General features: G+C 36.1%; 1 protein-coding gene across 4 annotated transcripts in view; it reads left to right on the top strand.

The window, feature by feature from the left end:
* The window catches only part of NOL4 (nucleolar protein 4), a 296,639-nt gene that overhangs the window by 170,078 nt on the left and 99,982 nt on the right, over nucleotides 1–26,579 (top strand). For 2 of the 4 annotated variants that reach the window (XM_019930342.3, XM_073790641.1), the window contains 2 exons: nucleotides 15,763–15,942; nucleotides 16,663–16,854. In XM_019930342.3, the coding sequence (XP_019785901.2) occupies nucleotides 15,763–15,942; nucleotides 16,663–16,854 (372 nt within the window). The remainder of the gene's footprint in view (nucleotides 1–15,762; nucleotides 15,943–16,662; nucleotides 16,855–26,579) is intronic. The other 2 variants (XM_019930343.3, XM_073790642.1) reach the window with 1 other exon arrangement.

Raw genomic sequence — 26,579 nt, 5'->3', positions numbered from 1 at the left:
ACTTCTTATATCTTCTTCTTGGACTGATCCCTTGATCATTATGTAGTGTCCTTCTTTGTCTCTTATAATAGTCTTTATTTTAAAGTCTATTTTGTCTGATATGAGAATTGCTACTCCAGCTTTCTTTTGATTTCCATTTGCATGGAATATCTTTTTCCAGCCCCTCACTTTCAAGTCTGTATGTGTCCCTAGGTCTGAAGTGGGTCTCCTGTGGACAGCATATATATGGGTCTTTTTTTTGTATCCATTCAGCCAGTCTATGTCTTTTGGTTGGAGCATTTAATCCATTTACATTTAAGATAATTATCGATATGTATGTTCCTATTCCCATTTTCTTAATTGTTTTGGATTTGTTTTTGTAGGTCTTTTCCTTCTGTTGTGTTTTCTGCCTAGAGAAGTTCCTTTAGCATTTGTTGTAAAGCTGGTTTGGTGCTGCTGAATCCTCTTAGCCTCTGCTTGTCTGTAATGGTTTTAATTTCTCTGTCGAATCTGAATGACATTCTGGCTGGTTAGAGTAATCTTGGTTGTAGGTTTTTCCCTTTCATCACCTTAAATATGTTCTGCCACACCCTTCTGGCTTGCAGAGTTTCTGCTGAAAGATCAGCTATTAACCTTATGGGGATTCCCTTGTATGTTACTTGTTGCTTTTCCCTTGCTGCTTTTAATATTTTTTCTTTGTATTTAATTTTTGATAGTTTGATTTATGTGTCTTGGCTTGCTTCTCCTTGGATTTATCCTGTGTGGGACTCTCTGCACTTTGTGGACTTCATTGACTATTTCCTTCCCCATATTAGGGAAGTTTTCTTTTCTTTTTTTTTTTTCCTCACACACACACACACTGTATTTTATTTTTATAAGAGATGAATAGTGGGAAGTTTTCAACTATAATCTCTTCAAATATTTTCTCAGTCCCTTTCTTTTTCTCTTCTTCTTCTGAGACCCCTATAATTCGAATATTGGTGTGTTTAATGTTGTTCCAGATGTCTCTGAGACTGTCCTCAATTCTTTTCATTCTTTTTTCTTTATTCTGCACTGCGGTAGTTATTTCCACTATTTTATCTTCCAGGTCACTTATCTTTTTTTCTGCCTCAGTTATTCTGCTATTGATTCCTTCTAGAGAATTTTAATTTCATTTATTGTGTTGTTTATTGTTGTTTGTTTGCTCTTTAGTTCTTCTAGGTCCTTGTTAAATGTTTCTTTTATTTTCTCCATTCTGTCTCCAATATTTTGGATCATCTTTACTATCATTATTCTGAATTCTTTTTCAGGTAGACTGCCTATTTCCTCTTCATATGTTTGGCCTGGTGGTTTTTACCTTGCTCTTTCAACTGCTGTGTATTTCTCTGTCTTCTTATTTTCTTAACTTACTGTGTTTGGGGTCTCCTTTTCACAGGCTGCAGGTTCATAGGTCCCATTGTTTTTGGTGGCTGCCTCCAGTGGGTAAGGTTGGTTTAGTGGGTTTTGTAGGCTTCCTGGTGGAGGGGACTGATGCCTCTGTTCTGGTGGATGAGGCTGGATCTTGTCTTTCTGCTGGGCAGGACCGTGTCCATTGGTGTGTTTTGGGGTATCTGTGAACTTAGTTTGATTTTAGGTAGCCTCTCTGCTAATGGATGGTGTTGTGTTCCTGTCTTGCTAGTTGATTGGTGTAGGGTGTACAGTACTGGAGCTTGCTGGTTGTTGAGTGGATCTGGGTCTTAGCATTGAGTTAGAGATCTCTGGAGGACTTCTAGCTGATTGGTATTATGTGAAGCCAGGAGGTCTCTGGTGATCCAATGTCCTGAACTCGACTCTCCCACCTCAGAGGCTCTGGCGTGACACCCAGCCAGAGTACCAAGACCCTGTCAGCCACACGGCTCAGAAGAAAAGGGTGGATAAAAAAGGAAAGGAAGAAAGAAAAGAAAAGAAAGTTATTAAAATATTTTTTTTAAATATTAAAATAAAAAAAGTAAAAAAAAGAAGAGAGCAACCAAACCAATAAACAAATCCACCAGTGATAACAAGCGCTAAAAACTAAACTAAGATAAACATATAAATCAGAAACTAGTCAGCTGCATACATCAAACCCAAAGTCTACATTTGCTCCCAAAGTCCACTGCCTCAATTTTGGGATGATACGTCATCTATTCAGGTATTCCACAGATGCAGCATACATCAGGTTGATTGTGGAGATTCAATCGGCTGCTCCTGAGGCTGCTGGGAGAAGTTTCCCTTTCTCTTCTTTGTTCTCACAGCTCCTGGGGTTCAGCTTTGGATTTGGTCCTGCCTCTGCATGTAGGTCTCCCTCTGACATCTGTTCGTCGCTCAGACAGGAGGTGGTTAATGGAGCGGCTGATTAGGGGGCTCTGGCTCACTCAGGCCAGGGGGGAGGGAGGGGTACGGAATGCAGAGTGAGCCTGCGGTGGCAGAGGCTTGAGTGACGTTGCAACAGCCTGAGGCACACCATGCGTTCTCCTGGGGAAGTTGTCCCTGGATCACGGGATCCTGGCAGTGGTGTGCTGCACAGGCTCCCAGGAGCAGAGGTGTGGATAGTGACCTGTGCTTATGCACAGGATTTTTGATGGCTGCAGCAGCAGTGTTAGCATTTCATGTCAGACTCTGGTGTCTGTGCTGATAGCTGCGGCTCGCACCCATCTCTGAAGCTCGTTTAGGGAGTGCTGTGAATCTCCTCTCCTCGTGCACCCTGAAACAATGGTCTCTTGATCTTAGGCAGTTCCAGACCTTTTCCTGGATTCCCTCCCGGCTAGCTGTGTTGCACTAGCCCCTTCAGGCTGTGTTCACACAGCCAACCCCAGTTCTCTCCCTGGGATCTGACGTTTGAATCCCCCAGCCTCAGCTCCCAGCCCCCAACCCCACCCCCCAGCTGGTGAGCAGACAAGCCTCTCAGGCCGGTGAGTGATGGTCAACAGGGATCCTCTGTGCGGGAATCTCTCCACTTTGCCCTCTGCACGCCTGTTGCTGTGCTGTCCTCTGTGGCTCTGAAGCTTCCCCCTGCCCCATCTAATCCAGTGAAGGGGCTTCCTAGTGTATTGAAACTTTTCCTCCTTCACAGCTCCCTCCCAGAGGTGCAGGTTCCATCCCTATTCTTTTGTCTGTTTTTTTTTCTTTTGCTATACCCAGGTACGTGGGGAGTTTCTTGCCTTTTGGGAAGTCTGAGGTCTTCTGCCAGCATTCAGTAGGTGTTTTCTAGGAGCTGTTCCACACATAGGTGTAGTTTTGATATATTTGTGGGGAGGCAGGTGATCGTTACGTCTTACTCCTCCGCCGTCTTGAAGGTCCTCTGGTCTATCACTTCTGTTTTATATTCTTTCTTGGAAATCACCTCTCTGCTTATGTTATTGATCTCTTCTTGCATGTTATCTACTTTTTCCATTAGAGTCCTTCGCATATTAATCATAGTTGTTTTAAATTAATAGTCTTATAATGCCAACATCCCTGTCATGTTTGGGTCTGGTTTTTGAGGTATTTAAATAATTATAATTTATTAAAGCTGTTTCATGAACAGGCAGCTTAGAAATAGTATCTAGTTTAAACACTTAAGATTTCATTATATTATGAACCCACAGTTCCTTTTCCACAATTCAAAAACCAAAGGGCTCTCAGAAATAAAGTTTTTTAACATAAATTTGTGGCACACTCATTTTTGGCAAAATCTGATGTGAATTGGCATGAAGCTATTTATGGTCTTTGTTTATCTAATTTAGTATACATATTCATATGATTTTGTGGAGAAACATTAATATATGTTATAGTGTGCTTCTGAGATATTTCAAACTATATAGTTTATGCTCTGCATGCTCTATCTAAATCCAAACAAATTCTAAGTTCCAAACATATCTAGGACCAAGGCTTTTAAATAAAAGATTACAAACATGTAAATAATAATTTTTAATTTCATAATTCAAGACTTTTTAAATAGGTAGTATATTATTGTATAATTAAGTAGACATGGAGTCAGATAATATGGTTAGGGCATTTAATGGATGGGTTAAATAGGTCTACAGATAATTTCATTTACAATTTTAAAGGATAAGATTGTGTCTGGTATGTTGTTTAAGCATGAATAAACCTGAGAGGTTGATAAGATAACTGATAAATAATACTCTCATTTACTAGTTATCATGGTCTTCTTGCCCTCTTCTTTTAATGATTTTACATGCAACAGGGAATGCAGGGTTGATTTTGTTTTTAATTTTGTCCCAGCGACCTAAGAACAAACATGCTATGATGTCTATTTGAGTCTCACTTTTCAGATTTTACATTTGTAATGTAAAAGTTCATGTGCATTACATATTGTTGTTCTGTAGTTGGCCATTTCCCAGACACCTCCCTTCAGAAGTAAATATCAAAGGAAAACAGTCTCATATTCCTGTGAGATCTGAAAATTATATAAATAATTGAAATATATAGATATAATTGAAGTATATATGTTTATATATGTTATATATACATACATATATATATGGATTTGGATAACATTCAGTGAAGTCTACTGCTATGAACAGATCTAAAGGTGACATATAATTCCAAGAATTCAAATGAATTTTGTCCTCAGTGCTAAGATTTCTGGGATGCTCTGACAGAATCGTATCTTATTTAGAGTTTCTCCCCTAGACAAAGACTCACGTTTCTCTTAAGGTCATCAGTAAAGGTCTGTGCTGTCTAATATAGCAGCCACTAACCACATGTGGTTATTATTATCATTACTATTATTGATGATGATATTGCTGTCACTTACTACTAATACTTATTTTTAAAGTAAGACAAATGAAACAAGATTAAATATTTAATATGCAAGTTAAAAGGATTTTAAAATAGATATCAGGCTTGGCAATTTTGTCGTATCAATTGTTTTTTTATTGTCTAAAGCCTAGGATGGTGAAATTATTACCAAATATTGTGAAAATATTTATATAACCCCACTCTCTTGTAAATAAAAACAGTAATAGTGCCTTAAAACCACTACAGTATTATAATCATTTGAATTGCCGGTGATAGTATTAATGATTGGGAGTTCAGTTCACTTCCAAGGCTCACTTTCACCTAAATTTGAACTCTGAGAAGAAAAATATGTTCTTCTAAAGACATATGAGATAGTATTATAGTAAATTTAGGGTTTGGGGGAAAGTACATTAATAGCATATATAACATTGTTCATTTTTTTAAAAGTACCTAACAAAATCTAATTATTATTTACATTAGATGTTCTGAGATATGATACCTACATTTACCATTTGTTATTTTAATTGTAGGACTGAAGTGGGATATTGGAAGATAAATTTTGCCCTTTGGGGATTTCTCCTTTAGGGTGATAGGTTAATAATTTAAGTAGTTGTGTTTGAACCTGTAAAAGAAGAGTTAAACCAGGGATTCACATCTTTACTTATCAGGTCAAAAGACTTCTGTAATGTGATTATATTCTCACCTTGTAATGAAAGATAAAAGCAGTATCCCTGACATCTATCTCTAGAAACTTCAAGAACATACAGTTTGTTGGATTCTTCCTCTTAAAAGTGGTATAATCATTTAAGCTTCAGGTTGAAAGAAACCTGAAATGTCATTCCTAGCACATATTTCTGTCATCATTTGTAAATAAAAATAAAAACCTTGAAAAATTGGTTAAAATACATATCAGATTCTCTCAGGAGCAATTGCTTCACATTGAAATATATAGTAACTTCAAATAAAATGTGCTACTTTTGACTTACAGCTTCTCTTTCTAAGTGGAATAAGCAGAGTGATGGTGCAATTATTTTTTCAATTAGAGAAACTTCAGTAACCATTGGCACCCTAGGCACATGTTCCAGGAAAAAAATATGAGAATCAGTTGTTCGAAACCCGTTTTAGAATGGTGGCTTATACTCTCTTCCCTACCCTCACTCCTTCAGATTTTGTGCTTGGAAATGTGCGTTAATACCTAAGATAATTTGTTATCTGTTTAGTGTTTAATCTCTCAGTATGATTTCAATGCATATTTCTAAGACCCTCCATCCTCAGAAAAATTGCTTCTTATAGATGACTTCCTATCATGAATAAATTAAATTATATTCATCAGAATAAAAAGTTTTATGTTTAGAATAGCAAGAGAGATCACTGCCTTTTCTACTTCTGACTCACCATGTAACAGTGGTACTAGTAATTAAAATTTATAATCAATATGTAAAATAAAACTAATAGTAATAATACGGGTAAAAAAACAACTGTATATGAAAAGGAAGTAAGGAAGATAGAATGTGTTTTTTGGATAAGGTAAGGTATGAAGGCCATTTTTTTGCTTGGTTTTGGGTTTTTGGTGGGGTTTTTTTTTGTTGTTTATTGGGTTTTGGGATTTTTTTGCTTTTTTGTTTTGGTAAGGGACAAAAAGTAATTTTTTCCTAACTAAAATGATTGTTGCAGAATAAGAAAGCAAAAAAAAAAAAAAAAAATGATAGGACAAAAGCTGAATGGATATAGAAAGGTACAGAAATTTGTAGAAAAGAAGCTTTATGTGTGAGTTCAAAGCTGGCTAAAATTGAATAGGTTTATTTATAAGTGTTTTTAAAAAGAGTTCAAAACTAGGATTTAATTTCCTGTCTGTTAAAAAGCACAAAAACTCTTAGATTATTGGTCTGCTTTTAATAAAAGATTATAAAAGGTTTATCTTTACCTTTAATGTAATCTGCCTAGGAAACAAAGATTCTGTGTCTTATGAAAATAGTTCCTCTGTAGTTGGTAGTGTTTGGTGATCATTTTACAATATATACAAATGTAGAATATGTGGCTATTGAACACTTGAAATATGACTAGTCTGAGATGGGCTGTAAGTGTAAAACATGCTAGATTTCAAAGATAAATTATAAAAAGAGAATGCACACTATCTCATTAATATAAAAAAAAAAATAAAATGGAACCAATCTTGAAAATTTCCCGAGCAGACAAGACCACTTTAGTCATACAAGCAAAACTTAATTTAGCTTATTTTGCGAGACTGACTTGACCTGGGTCATTTCTTACTTGTGTCTCTGAAAAACCATAAGCAAAACTTAAACTGTTACCCAAAATTGAAATGAGGTAACAATTAACTGATTCCCTACCATTATCATTTAAGAAAATTCTAGGGACTTCCCTGGCAATCCAGTGGTTAGAACTCCGTGCTTCTACCGCAGGGGGCACATGTTTGATCCCTGGTTGGGCAACTAAGATCCCACATGTCGTGTGGTGTGGCCCAAAAAATATTTTTTAAAAAGGAAAATTCTAATATTATAACCACTGCGAAGAATAAATAATCACTGCCTCCCTACTATATAAGATGCCTTGTAACAATATCCCCCTGAGCCTCATTCCATGTTTTAGTTTGAGTGTTCTCAGTTCAAGAACTGTCTTTTTGGTGTGTGCACAATAAACTTTTTACTATTAGTAATCTTTATTTTCCAGTGAAAACTAGGTAGTAGGCAATTGTGAACTATTATATATTAGCATTACATTGTGGGTTACCAAATTTATTAATACATAATTATAAAAACTTACAGTTTTTAGAGAGATGTTTTTATAGTACAATTTTTTTTTTTTTTTTTTTTGCGGTACGTGGGCCTCTCACTGTTGTGGCCTCTCCCGTTGCGGAGCACAGGCCCCGGACGCACAGGCTCAGCAGCCATGGCTCATGGGCCCAGCTGCTCCGGGGCATGTGGGATCTTCCCGGACCGGGGCACGAACCCGTGTCCCCTGCATTGGCAGGCAGACTCTCAACAACTGCGCCACTAGGGAAGCCCTATAGTACAATTTTTAATGTGACAGGCCATTTTGTTAATAAACCCAAGTATTTTTTGTCTCTCTGTAAAAATTTAAAAACCAAAAGTAGATAGACTTATGTTTAGCATTTAATGTTTCACTATATTATCTTAATTGGAAATGATTTAGATATTTAATGAATATCCATTATTTAGTTTAATAGTATAATATTATTTGCATTTATTTAAAATTTTTTGACAATTATGCTTTGATTAGACATTAAACAGTTAACCATAATCTTATTTTTCTTGTTGACAAATTTTGTAACCTGTGAACCAGGAATCAGGTTCTCATCAGTCATCAGATCTGATGGCTGCTTGATCTTGGACTTCCCAGCCTCCAGAACTGTGAGAAATAAGTGTTTTTGTTTAAGCCACCCAATCTGTAGTATTTTTGTTATAGCAGCTCAAATGGATGAAGACTAGCAGCATCTGCATCACCTGGGCAGTTGTTAGAAATCAAAATTCTTGGGCCCCACTCCAGACCTACTGAATGGGGTCCAGTGCTCTATATTTGAAAAGATCCTTTGGGTGATTCTGATGCATGCCAAATGAGAGAACCACCTGCTAGCCAACTAATACCTTGAAGAACAAGCTTGAAAAAAAGGTTTAATATCATTTTGAAGAGCCAAAAAGGTAGCTATGTTTTTTTAAATTATTAAGTGAGAGAGATTTCCTTTCAGATGTTATGAAATGGAGTGACTTTCATATAACTAAAATTTCATGAGAATCTCCAAAGTAATTATTAATTTTTGGACCAACACTTGGAAAATGTCAAAATGAAGTATCAAATGTGACTTCTTTATCCAAAACTGCTTATGAAGAATTAATCTCAATCTTGGGAAATCATATACATAATGGTAAACCAGTAAACAAAATAACAAATACCAATCCTTGGTTATACAAATGTGTAATTGCAAATTCACATGCATAAGTAATAATACAGAGATATGTTGTGTACACTTCACACAGTGAAATTATGACATTTCAATTGCCATGTGGAAAGATCTTTTGGACCTTTTTTTTTTTTTTTTTTTTGCGGTATGCGGGCCTCTCACTGTTGTGGCCTCTCCCATTGCGGAGCACAGGCTCCGGACGCGCAGGCTCAGCGGCCATGGCTCACGGGCCCAGCCGCTCTGCAGCATGTGGGATCTTCCCGGACCGGGGCAGGAACCCGTGTCCCCTGCATCGGCAGGTGGACTCTCAACCACTGCGCCACCAGGGAAGCCCTCTTTTGGACCTTTTGAATAAAATACGTGAGAAATTACAGACCCTTAATTTGAAATATATAAAGGCTTTGTTGTCTTTATATTGATTCACTTTGCTATAAAGCAGAAACTAACACACCATTGTAAAGCAATTATACTCCAATAAAGACATTTAAAAAAATAGTAATGGGGTGTAAAAAAATCAACAAAAATAAGGAGTGAAATCGATCAGCATTTTGACACTGACTAGTAAGTGACTTGTAATGAAAATGTCCAGGTCTTACTAAAGACAGTATTTCCTTGGGAGGAAGGAAAATACACTTAATGAAGAGAAATGAATTATATTAACAAGTTGGAAGAAGATTTAAATTTCACATTGGATTTGACAAAAGATACTGATATCAATGAAGAAAACATAAAACTCATAAATGTCACTTTAATGCAGACATCAGTCACTTCCCAAGAAAACTTAAGATGCCCTAAATATTAAAGGAACTTGATTAAGGTTTCCCCAACTGAAAACAATGTAACAATTTGCATGATATTACCAATATTTAATTTGAAGAGCAAAGGAAAGTTTCGAAACTATCAACAATAAAAGACACATTTCCATCAGATATGCTGAAGTAAAGACTGAATTATTTTTCTATTCTTTTTATAGAATATGATAATACAAAATCATTGTCATATGAAGAAGCAATCAAAGAGCATGCAGCCAAGAAACGTGGAAAGGAAACAGTATTATAGAGATGGGCCAGGGCGTTATTTAATTTTTAAAATATTATTTTTCTACATTTTGTGATGGTTGTAGCATTTATAAGCTTTTTAGAATCTTTTCTCATTTTAATTAACTATTCACTTTTCTAACTAATTTTTCAAATGCACTGCCTCTCCAAACTTTATAACTTTCAGACCTCAAAAAATTTGGATCCATTCAATCCTATGAGCCTAGAACAATGCTCTAAGTATTAAGTAGTGCTTCTTTAAATGTTTTTGAATAAATGACTGTCATGTAAAAATATTCAAAATGGAGGAGATATAAAACTAATTACAGGGCTTCCCTGGTGGCGCAGTGGTTGAGAGTCCACCTGCCGATGCAGGGGACACGGGTTCGTGCCCCGGTCCGGGAAGATCCCACATGCCGCGGAGCAGCTGGGCCTGTGAGCCATGGCTGCTGAGCCTGCACGTCCGGAGCTTGTGCTCCACAACGGGAGAGGCCACAACAGTGAGAGGCCCGCGTACTGCAAAAAAAAAAAAAAAACCACAACTAATTACAAAATTTATACATCTTAAAATTCATTTTGAAAGTTTAAAGTCATTTAAAAATAGAGAATATAATACATAGAACTACTAATACCCATCACCCAAATTCAACAGTGGTTAAGACTTTCCAGATTTTTTTTATTTTCCACAGTTTTTTCCACTTTTTTCCTTTTCTTTCCTGCAGTATTTAAAAGTAGATCCCAGATATCCACATCATTTCATCCCTTCATTCCTCAATTTCTGCCTCTAACAAATGTGGACATTTTCTTACATAAACATTTACTTAAACAAATGTTAGGTCATTACATCTAATCTAATACGTAAAAAAGTATTCAATGTTATTACCTGATAACCTCATCCATAGTCACATCTTCCCAATTTTCTCAAAATTATCTTTTGCATTGGGTTTATTTGGATCACGATACAAAGTCAACACATTTCATTTTATTAAACCTTTTAAATCTCTTCTAATATATCACGGTTTTTTTCTGTGTCATTAACATATTGCTGAACCAAAGTCAATTGTCCTGCACAATGTCTCATAGTTTGGATTTGTCTGTCTGCTTTCTCTTGTGTCTTTTAACTTGTTATTTTATCTGCCTTATTTCCTATAAATGGAAGTTAGCTTCAGAATAGTGGTTCTCAAACTTGAGCTGCATCAGAATCCCCCTGGAAGGTAAGTTAAAACAGGGGTCCCCAGCAGCCGGGCCAGATACCAGTACCAGTCCACAGCCTGTTAGGAACTGGCCACACAGCAGGAGGTGAGCAGCGGGCAAGCAAGTGAAGCTTCATCTGCCGCTCCCCATCATTAGAATTACTGCCTGAACCATCCCCTCCCCGACCCCAGTGTCCGTGGAAAAATTGTCTTCCACGAAACCGGTCCCTGGTGCCAAAAAGGTTGGGGACTGCTGTGTTAAAACACAGATTTTGGGTCCAGCCCCAAAGTGTCTGATTCAGGTGATCTGGGATGGAGGTCAATAATTTGCATCTCTAATAAGTTCCCAAGAGATGCAGTTACTTCTGATCTAACAGGCACACTTTGAGAACCACTGTTTCTAGACTTAGGTTTGATTCAATTCAAATGCTTTTTTCTTTTTTCATGCGCTTGCTTCTTAAGTTATGCTGTATGCTTCGTTTTGCATCATTTTGCATCACATCAGATGGCACACAGTGTCTGGTAATCACACTTTTAATGACATTAAGAATGCCCAGTAGATTCAGTAATGAATAACTGATATTTTAAAAAATAACTTGCTGAATTCAGTGAAGTTGCAGGATACAAAATCAATATATAGAAATCTGTTGCATTTCTACGCATTAATAATGAACTATGAGAAAGAGAAATTAAGAAAACAATCCCATTTACAATTGCATCGAAAAGAATAAAATAATTATGAATAGATTTAACCAAAGAGGTGAAATTCTCTGACCACAGAGTAAGCAAACTTTCTTTAAAAGTAAAGTTAAGCTTCCTATCTGTGAGAATTTTTCTAGGTCTGGAGCTGGCAGTTCTGTTCAGGTGTGAAATGTGGGAAAAGGAAAATGCCAATATATTTCCAAGAAGGTCTTTGCTAAGGACGGTCGCATGTTATCTCAAGAGGAATGAGTGGAATATATAACTAAGACAAAAATCTAATCTTGTCCCCATAAACCAACACCTGTGTTTTGAGGATAAGCAGGTATATATTTTCCATAGGGCATAAGTTGTGATTCTTTATCTTTGTATTTTTTAAGATCTAATTTGGATATTTTGGATTTACACATGGAATATGAAAATAATTGTTCCTGAAGGGGAGGCTTGTTTAGGGTATGATCATCCAAAGTTTTATTGAGGTGGCACAGGTTTATGAGGCAATGACTGCCATATGTTATGTGGGTTATTAGGAGGCCTCTAGTAATTATTATTGTCTGATTCTGTATTATCACCCCAATACCCATATTCCCCCATTTGTTAAAAAGGACTATTTTTTTTTTTAACTTCCATCATTCTTTGGCAAAGACTAGTCTTTTGTTTTACTAACTTATTTATTTATTTTTGCTGTGTTGGGTCTTAGTTTTTGTGCGAGGGCTTTCTCTAGTTGTGGCAAGCGGGGGTCACTCTTCATTGCGGTGCGCGGGCCTTTCACTGTCGCGGCCTCTCTTGTTGCGGAGCACAGGCTCCAGACGCGCAGGCTCAGTAGTTGTAGCTCACGGGCCTAGTTGCTCCACGGCATGTGGGATCCTCCCAGACCAGGGCTCGAACCTATGTCCCCTGCCTTAGCAGGCAGATTCTCAACCACTGCTCCACCAGGGAAGCCCTAAAAAGGACTATTTTTAAAACAGTTATAGATTCACAGCAAAATTGAGAGGAAGGTACAGGGATTTCCCATATTCCCACTTCCCTTTACACATGCCTAGTTTCTCTGTTATCAGCATCGCTGACCAGAGTGGTACACATGTTACAATTGATGAACCTAAACTGATGAATTATAATTACCCAAAGTCCATAGTTTATATTAAGTTTCACTCAAGGTATTGTACATTTGCGGATTTGTACAAATGTTTAATGACATGTATGCAGCACTATAGTATCATACATAGTATTTTCATCGCCCTAAAAATCTTCCGTGCTCCATCTATTCATCTCTCCCCACCCCCTAAACCCTGGCAACCACTGATCTTTTTACTGCGCCTAGTTTTGCCTTTTCTAGAATGTCATATAGTTGAAAACATACAATATATAGTCTTTTCCATTGGTTTCTTTCACTTAGTAACTTGTATTTAAGGTTCTTCTGTGTCTTTTCATGGCTTGATAGCTCGTTTCTTTTAGTATTAAATATTATTCCATTATCTGGTCAACCACAGTTTATTTACCCATTCACCTACTGAAGCACGTCTTGGTTCCAGGTTTTGGCAATTATGAATAAAGCTGCTAGAAACATTAATGTGCAGGTTTTGTGTAGAGATAAAATTTTAATTCCTTGGGTAAATACCAAGGAGCACAATTGCTGGATCATACGATGAATATGTTTAGTTTCGGAAGAAAAAGCAAGACTATCTTCCAAAGTGGCAGTACTGTTTTGCATCCTACCAGCAACGCATGAGGGTTTCTGTTGCTTCACATCCTCTCCAGCATTTAGTGTTGTCAGTGTTCCAGATTTTGACCATTTTAATAAGTGTGTAGTGATACTGTTGCTTTAATTTGCATTTCCCCAATGATATACGATGTGGAGCATATTTTCATATGCCTGTTTGCCATCTGTATATCTCCTTAGGTGAGGTGTCTCTTAAGGTCTCTGGCCCATATTTTAATCAGGTTGTTTTCTTATTGTTGAGCTTCAGTGTTCTTTGTAGGTTTGGGATAACTGTCCTTTTACAGATGTGTCTTTTGCAAAGATTTTCTTTCAGTCTGTGGCTTATCTTCACTCCCCAATATTTTAAGACCAAAGCCTTTGTAGTAAAAGGAAAACTACAGTCTGAAGTGCCAACTCTGTAGAGAACCTTTCTTAGATGCTGTGAAGGTAAAGGTGGAAGACTATATGTTGATTCCTATCTCAGTCTAGCTTGAAGGAAAATGCATATTAACATGAAAAGAAAAGTAGAGAGCAGCTGTGGTGTTTAATTCTGTGTCCAGTGCCATTGGCTATTAAGAGTTCACAGTGGAGGGAAAGATTGAAGTTGACTGAGGTAGAAGTGGGAATCTTTGTGGAAACTGAACTTAATCTGATTGACCTGGAAAGCTAGTTAGTTCTTCAACAGTGAGATAGGTGAGAAATGACACTCCATCTGAGAAACATAATTCAGTGTTACAAAACTTTCAGTTTATATCATAGAAGAAAAAAACTTTGATTATGCTCTAGATTTAGATCCTGAATATTCTCAGATCTGTAATGGGTTTTCTTTACCTTGAGTGACTAGGACCATAAATCCTTTGTGGTTCCATAGTGGTACTGTTAGTAGCAGATGGCTGGCTCCTGTGTCTCACATCATATCTAAAAAGAATAGATTAGCCCAGCATATTTGCATCCAGATAAGTGTATTATAACACTTTAAAATATTGCACATGCCATTTAAAAAGCATATATAGTATATTTTTCAAACTTACGGAATATTTGCCTTATATTTGATTAGGTAATTCCACCTTGTTAATGATCTGAACTATAAAAATATGCCTTTTTTTCACTTTTAATGTCAGTGACCTATTCTAGTTTTGTTATCCCTCCTCTGACTATGTAGTAATAATATATTAGTGCAATCCTCAAAGCATGCAACACATATGTTATCATTGTATGGAGGCATTTTTGAACGCTGATGATTTAAAATTTCCCATTTTAAATGCTTTCAAAAGCATTAGACTATGTTGATAGATTTGAAGATAGCTGCTCTTGTTTACAGAAGTTTTCTATTTAGCTGGGGCCACCTGGGTATCTAAGTCATCATATGTGAAATTTGGGTTATTAATTTGACCTTGTAATGATTGATTTCTGTACTAGTCCAGGCTCCATTGCAAATGATCTAAATTCAGATTTAAGCAAAAATATAAAGTGGGGAGATGGAGAGGATATAGTATCACACAGCTGAAAGGTCCATGCGTTAATTTAATTTCAGGCACAGTTGAATCTAGATGCTCAAATGATGTTATCAGGTCTATTTCTATTCCGCTTAGCTCTGCTGGATTCAACTTGATTCTAGTTACAGGCACACTTTCTTCACTTGGAGGTGAAGTCAAGGCACTCATGCCTAGGGGAGAGGAGGTTGTTGCCCATAGGATTGGCACTTTGACCCGGCAAAGCAGGGGCTGATTCTGAAAGGAACAGGTGCTGGGCTAACAAACAAGTAAAAGCTACCACAGCAGGACCAATGGTTGGTCTTGGCCACAATTACCAACGTTTGTGAAAATTGTCTTGGTTGGCATTCATCTTCTCTTGTACATTACAAAGCACTAAGCTTAACAAATGGCTAGGAGGAAACCTAGTTGCTTTTTTCTAAACCAAAATCAGATGCCATCTTTAGACTCATAGACAAATTATAAACTGATTTTAAAGCATGTTTTCCTAGCAGTCCTAGTATCAGTATTTTCTATAGTACTTGTTGGGCAAATCAATTAAATATACCTACCCCTCAGTTTCCTTATCTGTTTCAAGAATACTAATGCAGTTAGACTGACTAAGCTCTGAGGTCATTTCTAGTTCAAAGAATATGTGATTCAGTGATTCTTTTATAAAACTGAGTACAGGTTGGGTTTTTTTTGGAATATGTATATTGAATGGAAACAGTAATTGCTCTCAAAAAGCTACATTCAATAAATCTTTCTGCAGTTATAGAAATGTACTCTGTGGCTATTAAGCACTTGAAATGTGACTGAGAAAATGAATTTTTAATTTGATTTCATTTAAGCTAATTTTGATTTAAATTAAAATAGCCACAGCTCTAGAATTATCAACTTATTTAAACCAGAGTTTTGAGAAATGATTGACATTAAAAATAAAACAAAATTTATAAGCTTGTGCAAGGAATTTCAAAGCAGCAATTTCCCATTTTCTTTTCAGTCCCCTGCACATAGCTATTCAAGCTACGACTCGGGCAAAAATGAGAGTGTAGACCGAGGTGCTGAGGACCTGTCCCTAAACAGGGGAGATGAGGATGAAGATGACCACGATGACCACGAAGATTCTGAGAAAGTTAACGAGACAGATGGCGTTGAGGCCGAGCGTCTGAAAGCTTTTAATGTGAGTCCTGCCACCCTACCATTATGGCTGAGTTTTTTACCACTTCACTTTCATGTTGTTGCTTGTTGGTAACTGTGGCTACTTTAGAGACATGTTTGTTTAATTTACAGAAGGATTTAAAAAGTACATGAAACACTCTTAGCCAACCAGACACCAGAATGGCTGTGTTTTGTTTAGAATTTTAAAGCCAAACGTGAGCTGAAAACTGCACTTGTGCTGTGTGAGTATGCATGTTTACCTAGCGGATGAAGGGAGCCTCAGCTTATCCCTCGGAAGCGTCTGCCCGTCATCCGTTATTTTCTTTGCTTTCCCAGCTTATCTAATTATGCATGAAAAAAGAGTCAATTGTTTGTTTTCGGAGATTAGTATACTGTGCAGTGTAGCAATGTAAACAGTCACATTATTAATAGAGAATTTTATGGGGTGCTCAATCGTCACAGTCTACTGTTATTTCTTGATTTTTTTCTACGCAATAGTCTATACTTTCTGTCTGTCTGTCTGTCTGCCTTTCTCTCTCTCTTTCTCTCTCTGTTTTTTTAACCCAACCATTTAGAAAGTCTGTAAAGGGTGTTTGCTTAAAATTTCTGGCTTTCCATTGCAAAGTTCTCCAGTGCATAAACCAGACAAGACTATTTTCCTATCAGTAATCAAGACAGGAAGCTAGGAACAGCAGAGAGCAGCCCTCCAAACCCTTCTCCTCTGTCTCCCTCTTGCCAACAGATGTTTGTCAGGCTGTTTGTAGATGAAAACTTGGACCGAATGGTCCCAATCTCTAAGCAGCCCAAAGAAAAGATCCAGGCTATCATTGACTCATGCAGGCGACAATTCCCTGAGTATCAAGAGCGTGCCCGAAAACGCATACGTACTTACCTCAAGTCCTGCAGGCGGATGAAAAGAAGTGGTTTTGAGATGGTGAGTTTTGAATTAAAACACAGCCCTAGATTCCATCCAAATCCCACATGTAACCATGACACAATTTTTTTTTTCATCTTAGTGTCTTTTTAATTTTTTCCATAACGTCAGGTCCAAGGGGTTTTTGTTTGCTTGTTTGTTTTTTCTCCTTTTCATCTTCCTGAAGTATTTATCCCCTTTGTTGATTCAATAAGACACACCTTGTGAGACCAGTGCTCACAAGCCTAGGTACCATGTCCTAGGAAATGAGGGTCATGTGAGTGAACAGCAGTGAGAGCCAGCATCTCATTCTTGTGTGTTTCCTTTCTGTTACTGCTAAAGCAGATCTAAGGTTATTCAAGTCTTGAACTGAAGCACCCGTGGTTGCTTTAGACGGCCTGTGAGAATGGCTTTCTCTGGGACAAAAGGAAATGGATGGCTCCATCTAAGTAATACTATTTTCATACCAACAGTTAACAAATAGCAGGCCTTGAAAAGAAAGGTCAGGGAATGAAAATCCTTATGTGAAAAATAAGGCTTTTGTGTGCTCGGTATATTTGTGTACTTGTCTTGTGGATGGTTAACATGAGCGTTTAGATTCAGCTGGGCTTTTTGTAGATGGATGATATCATGCCAGTGTTAGATATTTATGGGTGGAAATTAGACAGTGTTATTTGACCTTTATTCTATCTTACCTTGATGGAATTGTTATACTAGAAGTAGTTTTTACAATGTATTTTAAAACTTTCTTTATATTTTTATGTATTTGAGTGGACATGTATTAGAAATTTTCTGAAACTATTTTCATTGTACTTTTGAGAAGCCTCCATAAAAACCAGGACTCTTCGTGCTTGTGATCAGTGCCTCCAATTTATTAGGTGTGATGGAACAGGAGTTGGTGTAGATATAGGAGAGGTTTCAGAGTATGCCAATAGGAGAAATAGTTTTCCAGATATAAATGAAACGAATAACAAGTAATACCTCCTATATTATCTATTTTTCTACAATGGCTTCTAAAAATATCTTTGATATTTTTAAAAGAAAAACGACTGTTTCTTATAGAGAGGCAGTCTGCCAAGATGGTCACTAACACAAGGCTCGGTCCCTGGAGAGCTTGGTCTGGAGTTCTGGGTCCACCAGTTTGTAGCTATGTGACCCGGGCAAGGTGCTTCAACTTTCTGAACTCAGGTCCCTCCTCTGGAAATAAGAATAATTCCTAATTTATAGTGCTGACAGGATTATATAAATTGTCATGTAAAGCTCGACAAGTCATTTTTGACACATAGTAACCACTCAATAAATCTGAACTCTGAAAATATAATCAACCAAATATTATTTAATCCATCGTCTGAAAAAAGCTACCCAAAATATTTGTATTATAAAATCACAGAACACTACATTTAAGAATTTGCTTACTTCTTAGAATAACTATATTGAAGTTGGAGTTTGTTGTACCTAAGTTACTTTAAAATAAAATAGCATAGCTGTGCCTGATGAAATTAAATTATGACAGTTGAGGTGGTATGGTATAAGAGAGGAGAGAGTGCTTGAAGAAAATACAGCTACTTCCCCCATTATTGAATTCTTTAAAAGTTATTGTCACCCAATAGGAGAAAGATGACAGACAAAAAGGATATCTAACCAGGAATAAAAGCCCAGAATCCTGGCTTTGACATCGGTTCATCATCAAATTGGCAGTTGTTGTAAAATTCCAGTAGAAACTAAGTATGTCTCATTCAGTGCACAATGCACAATATATACTTTCCTCTTTCAGTAACAATAAAGATAATAATGTTATATACCATGATTTTATTTTACCAGCATCTGGCACTACTATTTCTTCTAAATCTTTTAATGTTATTTAGAGATTCTTTTCTTTGGTAAAATTTATCTTATTTTCCATTTATTAATAATTCTTTAAAAGAAAAAAATCATTGTCATGTAGAATTCTTAATTTCTCAAAGATGTATTTGAGATAATCACAGGTTTTTTATTAGTTGTATTTATTTACCAAATATGAACATCTATTTGATGTAAACTTTGTGCTATCCATAGAGAAAGACAAAAAGTTAATATAAAATCAAGTAGGTTTACAAACTAATCTTGAAGGAAATAATGCTGTAAAGAAATGCTATTGTATTTCATATTTAATAATTTTCATTTGTTCATTTTTTATTCACTTATTCAATATATGTATAATGTGCATAACATCATGCAAAGTAATGAGAAATACAAAAGATGCCTGACTTGTTAATTAAGAAAAGTTAACATGTTCCCTGATCATCATGATTCTTTGAGATTACAAGTTGTGGGAAGTGAAGTGCTTAAGTAATAATATAAGGCCTAATATAAATAAATGTTAAATGAACAACACAGATGAAAATTGATATTGTAGTTTAGCCCATTTTTAAAAAATACATTGCTCAGTAATGCACTAATGGAATAAAAATTAAATTCGCCATCTAGTTTACACTTGGAATTTTGATTGGCTTTATGTATCACTTCATTGTCATGCAGCATGTCATCATTTTGAACACTCATCCTTACCTGGAACAAATAGGAAAAGGCATGACTAGGGCAGATAGTAATTACAACTAAATATTGTACATTAATATTTTTTTGCCTTTATAATTTAAAATCTTAAAATAAGATAATATCCATGGTTTTAAAAAATTGAAACATTAAAAAATATTTTCTTATATTGTTTTTGCTGTAGGTAGACATGAAGAAAATATATCATTTTTAATATATGATTATCTTTACATGTCAATTATTTTGTAGTACTTAGTAAGTCAACAAAGCAACCTAGAGAAGTTTTTAATATATTTGTAAAGTAGAATTGTAGGAGTATTTGATAGGGGACTCCGTATTATAAAATGAAAGTGGCATTCAGCAAGCTTAGCTCATCCAGTTACTTAGGATCTCTAATCCAGCAGACTCTTTAAGTAAAGCAAAACACAAAATATTGAATTATGTGTTCCCTACTGACTTTGATTAAGAAATTCAAAGAGATATTCCCATAGAAGTGGTTTATGACAACTTATATTAGTATTATACTTGACAGTGTTGACATTCACTCTAATTTTCTGCTGCTAATACAAAGTCTATTCATGTTTAATTATTCTACACTATCCCTTAAGAATTTACAACAAAAGTACTTTTCATTGACTTCACTGAATGCATACAAATATTAGAGTATATATTTATGCATTCTTATTTCACTGAAATTATTAAGACCCCAAAGGTCTTAATTGCTGAAGTAGCCGAAATGTTTATGTCATTGCTCCAGTCTCTATAATGCATGAAGTTAAATAACCATATTATGATACTTTTCTACACACTTTCACTAATTCAGTGTTCCCAATCATCTCAAATCATAAATTCTTCAGTGTTGAACATAAAAGGATATGTTTTATGAAAAATAAATCCAATAAGTTTGATACAGAGTACTGTCTTAGTTTTCATTAGATTTTAAGATCCAATGAGTTAAGCAGCCCTTATATTAATCCTTAGACAAATATATCAAATCATTATTGATTCTATTATGCAGGTTTGACTCAAATTACTTCAGCTAATTTTCTGAAGAATATTTGTTGATTGTTTCAGAAAAGAAATATATTTCTCCAAGGTGTCCTGATCTTAAATTCAAGAACACCTATAATAGATAAAGCCATAAAAAGAAAGCTTTATAAACAAGGTGAGGTTACCCCATACCTAAGTATTATTTGTGTTATGTGATATGATTCTCTTTTTATTTTCTGAGTTTGCATTGTTTAGAGATTCTTTCACCATGCTGCATATATTTAGATGTATTTTTATAGAACTCAAATGAAAATATTTGGGGGAGATAGTCTAAGAGACTTTCTGTCCATCCTTCCTCCTGTATCTCATATCTTGACACTATATCAAGTTAGATCAAGTGGCCTAGATATTTGAATTCAATAAACTCAGCCACTTGAAAAATTACCTATTAATTTGCTTTTTAATATTATTTATTTGACTATATTTGTTTGAAGAATTAAATCTCATGCCTTTTTTTTTTTTTTTTTTTTTTTTTTTTTTTTTTTTTTGCGGTATGCGGGCCTCTCACTGTTGTGGCCTCTCCCGTGGCGGAACACAGGCTCCGGACGCGCAGGCTCAGCGGCCATGGCTCACAGGCCCAGCCGCGCGGCATGTGGGATCTTCCCAGACCGGGGCACGAACCCGTGTACCCTGCATTGGCAGGCGAACTCTCAACCACTGCACCACCAGGGAAGCCCCCTCATGCTATTTTTTGTAAAATTTGCCAGAGACATTGTCCACTAGGCTTCTTAATGTCCACTATAAATGATCTCATTTCAGAACCCTCTTTTTGCATGTAATGAAAAAAAATGTGTTTCTTCTTCAGAAATAGAGTGCTTTTATGTTTTCTCATCATTAACTTACTACGTTCATTTTTGTGGCTGTCAGGAAGTTCAGAGCCAAAAAACTTTCTAAGGTCCCAATTATCTGGTTTTTAATTTGTTTTAGCTTACATATTTCCTTGGTAGCTCTGATATCTATTTGGGGGGAAGTGAGATATAAATTTAAAAACAAATGTGTAAATAATCTAATTACGGAAACACCATACTTTCATACCACCTTCTAAGTTTTTTTGTTTTTTTTTTTTTGCGGTAAGCGGGCCTCTCACTGTTGGGGCCTCTCCCGTTGCGGAGCACAGGCTCCGGACGCGCAGGCTCAGCGGCCATGGCTCACGGGCCCAGCCGCCCCGCAGCACGCAGGATCTTCCCGGACCGGGGCACGAACCCGTGTCCCCTGCATCGGCAGGCGGACTCTCAACCGCTGCGCCACCAGGGAAGCCCCTAAGATCTTTATTCATAGTATTTCTTTTTAATTACATCCTATAATACCCTCCTCAGTAATTTTGATATCTGACCTTCGTATTTCACAGTTCTTTCATTAGAAAATAAATGGTTAATGTTTAGGAAATGGTACATTTTTGAGGGAATTTGACTACTTAACATCCTTTGCCTCTACTTGTCTGATGCAGACTAAAGTAGAGAGATCAGAATTCGTCTTCAATTCACAGCTTTCATAGATATCATAGGCATTGCAAAAGCTACAGTGACACTGTTCATTCTTTAGCAAATAGAGCTATTATAAAAAATGAATTAAAGTGCTTCTTTAAACTAAAAATTTGATCAGAAATATACTGAGCCCTTCATACAAGATCTTGGTTTAAAACTTTATACCTGCACAACCATTATTATTCACAATATTCTTCATGCATCGTGAGCACAACTGTACAGGTTTCTCTCTTTGTGACCAGTTAACTTAATTGATGCTAATTAGTTTGAATTCCCCACCTGCTATTTGTACCAATTTTTGCCCTCTCTTTTATAAATGTCATCTACCATCCCCCAGGATACGTTCATACCATCCTCTAAGTTCTTTATTCATAGTATTTCTTTTTAATTACATCCTATAATACCTTTCTTAATAATTTTGATAGCTAATCTGCACTCACAGTTCTTTCGCTTTCTCAGTTTCAGTGGTCTGTATCACTCTAGCCATTATTAGCATAGATATTTCTTAGTCTTTACTTTCACTCAAAGAGCCTGCACAAGCTATATTAAAATTTTTCACAATCACCTACAGTTTTTCAAGTATCCCCTGCTGCCTTTACAGAGGAAGTGTCCTGGTCTTATAGCTCTGGATAACGCTTCACTTCTGCTCCCCTGTCATTTCACCTCCTTCAGAACATGGCTTCTTCGACCATCCCAATGGTCATATTTTCAGTTTTCCCTTTTCACCGAGTTTTCCCTTTTCTTCTCTTCTGCCTTATAAAAAGTGTCCAAATTCAAAAAAAAATTAACCTCATAACTTCTGTAATCTTTCTTTGAGGACTCAATGCATCCATCTTTCTTTGCCATGTTTACTGAAATATTTTATACTCACAGATTACACCTGTTACCACCAACTCCCACCGAATCCCTTAAATTCAGACTCTGGTTCTTACCACTATATTGAATTCGTTCTTATGAAGATCACATGACTACCTTTGCACCAAATCCAAAAATTGCATCCTCAACTATAAATCACCCCCATTTTCTTAAGATTCTATTTTCTATTTCTATTCATGTACCTTTTTCTTCATTTGGGGCTTTTCTTAAGATTCTTTGCTTGGCCATGTACCGCATATTACCCTCTCCACAGCTGCAGAGGTCTACTCCTGTATACAGTACTCTACTCTCAAAGTAGATCCCAGTCATATACAAAGCCTCGGTATTTCATTCCACATTCTAGTCAGATGCTAGGCAAATGTGTTGTTATATCCTCACTAACTTCTCTGCATTCTCTATAATAACCCATTCTCTCCACTGATCTTCCACCTCATCTACCAAATCAACAGTAAATTCCTCTTGACTTATCTATTTCCAGCAATCGCACCACTGTTGTCATGTACACCAGTGTTCATAAACTTGGAAAGAGATTTGACTCTCCTTATACTCCTGACTTGCATTCTACCACTGGCTAAATTCTGTTTATTTTTCCTTTGCTGTCTTTCCCAAATCAGTCCCATAAGTTTGAACTTTATCAGGTATCATTTTAGTTCTAACCTTTCAAATCTCATACCTATACCCTTGCATAATCCTTCTAACTCCACTACGTACTTCCATCTTATACTACCCTCTAATTCATAAGCAGAGAAAGAACTAGGATTTGCACCTGAAAATTATGAAATTTGGGACCTTTTTTTCAAAAGAAAAGTAATATAAAATTATGAGCACAAAGTTAGGTAGAAGGATGAATATCTGCAGTTAGAAAAAAGCCACACATAATATTTTTTTTAAAAAAGAGAAATCTTGAAGATTCAAATCTTTTTCTTCAGAAAAAGAAGAAATACTAGAATACTTACAACATCCAGTAACCCCAGTAGTCCCATCCAGTTGAAGAACCCCGGTGCCTGGACTTCATTGGCTTTATTATAAATCTGCCTTTGCTCCTGGAGTAGTCTTCCTCAATTCTGGCTTTGATACTGTCAAACTTTTGTCATCTCAGGACAAATTCTAAATTTCTTACTATAGTGTGTTACAGTATGCCCTTTTGAAACTGAGACACCTAGGTTCAATTCCTGTACAATTTTATGTGATGTTTCTGAGTCTCCATTTTTCTAAAGGAGAGGGCTCTCGAGGTATTACATGTGATAATGTAAATAAAATGTTTAGCATATAATCTGGCCCCTTTCTACCCTTTCTTCTAATATGCTCAATTATTTCCTTTAATGTCTCAGTTATCACAGGGAACTGCTACTCTTTCTCTCAGTGTGTGCTCTCTTGGTTCACTGATTTTTCCTGACTCAGGGTTCATGGGTACTATTCTCTCTTTATTTACTAAATTATTTTATTTACTAAAATTGAAGAGTAACTAAAGTGTAAAGAATACAACCATCAGTGCTTTCAGAGTTACTCATCAGTGGATCTTTTAGTTTAAGCAAAATGTTGACCTGAGTCTCATGGAATACCCCCTCACACACCCCACTCACCTTCCCTCTACAAATACATACAAACCCTGAGTAAAATATAACAATTTTTAAATGCCTATATAAGCTCAAAAGAAAGAAAAGGAAATTCCCAAGCCTTGAAATTAATAGCAAACTCATAGCCAGAGTTGTAAGCCCTTAATTTGATAGGGTAACAGAGTAGGAAGATAGAAAAAGTGAATTTAAGCCCAAACAGATCAGGGCTGGGATTTGAATGCCAATTCAAGTTCAGGAGATGGGGATTTGGGTTTGCGACTAGGCAGGAACATGAACTGAGAACTGTATAAAAAGCTGGGACCCTGGAAATGACTACTCTTCCATTAAAGGGGAATTGGAAGCATCAAATTACAATTTCAAAAAATGAAATGACAGGCATTATAAACATTGAAACTAAAACCTTACTAGATGGGTTAAATAGCAGATAAGATGATTCAACCAAAGAGAAAATTGATACATTGGAACTGTGGCAATTACTCACAGACAGAAAAAAGAGAAGTGGAATTTGATAAAGAAGTTAACTTGGGGACTAGAGTGATATAGATCTAATAGGCATTCCAAAGGAGGAATTAGAGAGAATGAGGACAATATTCAAGCAAAAAAGGAGGAAGAATTTTTCAGAATTGACTAGACCATGAATACTAAGAACAGAGAAACAGACCATCCCTGAGCAGCACAAATAAAAACAAAGTCACACCTATGTACATCAAGGCAAAACTGCAGCAGACCCAAGAAATTCTTAAATGTCACCAGGAAGAAACAAGAAATTATCTAAAACAGGAAAGTAGACTGAACATAATCCTTGTCCTCAAAATAGATGTCGGAAGACAATCTTCAAAATACTGAGAAAAAAGTCTTCAAAATTTTTTAGAGAAACTACTTTTAGTCTACAAATCAATGCCTAGCTAAACTCTACCTCCAGAGTGAGGAAGAAAAATACTTCAGACAACTACTGAAATTACCACTGACAAGCTGTTTCTGGGAAGAACTAAAATGTACTCTAAGAAAAAGGAAACAACCCAGAAGGAGACACTGGAAAATTAGCAGCATTGGTGAGCAAATCTGAAGAAAAGCTCCCTGATTTTAATCAGTGGATCTTGGTTCTTAGCCATGTTTTATCAGCTGTTACTTGTGGACCTTGTATCTCTTGTAGTTCAGATTCCTCATGGGAATAATGGAAACAAATAGCACTTCTACATGAAAACCAACAACACTTGAAATAACAAATATAAAAACTTCTGCATAGCATGGTACCTGGTCTCTGAGGAACAGAATAAAATGCAGTCGAATCTGAAATTGCATTCCACTGCTCCCTTTACTGGGAAACCCTTGCTGTCTCAATCTGTTGAACTCCTTGGAGGACTAAATCCAATACGCCTTTATCTATTTAATCATCACTTCTAGCTAACAGCAGCCTTAAATCTCTCTTTCTTCCATGTGCAAATTGTACTTTGTGGTACTTCTGTAGTTTTATTTTATCCTGTCTTATATTACTGTTATTTATTTATGGGCCTTAGCTCCCTAATAAGAAGTTACGTTCCTTGACTACTCTGCTTCTTAACTTGTTCATTTCTGTATCATCCACTATGTCTTATACAGTACAATTAGTTGCTCGTGAAATCTGCTCAGTCCGTGTTCAATTCAATGGAATTAAAATTGTTGAATGAAGGATGAGTGAATGAGTGGACATTCATACTAATGTGTTACTTTGTAGTAAAATTAGTGGGGAGATAAGCTAGTGTTTATTGTGTGCTCTTTCACAGTATCCTGCAATTGGCATTTCAATTTTAAAAGCTACTGATAACTGAAAATCTAGCCTAATGTATTTTAAATCTTAGGGAGTTTTTTTTCCCAAAGAAGGCGTCATATAACGTTTAATTTTAACTCTCTTGGAACACTATTTTTAAAATATTTTTATCTATTTGATAATTAGTGTGAATATTAATTGTATGAATAGAATTTGTATATAGTTTTACGTTTCATAAGTAAACTATTAAAAGAAAAGATGTCATGGTCCAAAATAATCATAAGTAAATGTAATCACTTATTTTCAGAATTAAAAGATGTTTCCTAGTGGAGACTTGAATAAGTTGTCAGTTAAAATGAAAACATGTCATTTTAGTTGAAAATTTAGTTTATCTCATCTTGATCAGATGTATATGTCAGATGACATGAGCTAAATTGGGCTTTAGCATCAACTATAAAACTTAACAATTCCCCATGTGTT

Source organism: Tursiops truncatus, chromosome 13, assembly GCF_011762595.2.
Source record: "Tursiops truncatus isolate mTurTru1 chromosome 13, mTurTru1.mat.Y, whole genome shotgun sequence".
NCBI lineage: Eukaryota > Metazoa > Chordata > Mammalia > Artiodactyla > Delphinidae > Tursiops > Tursiops truncatus.
This window is presented reverse-complemented; position numbering and strand designations above follow the sequence as displayed.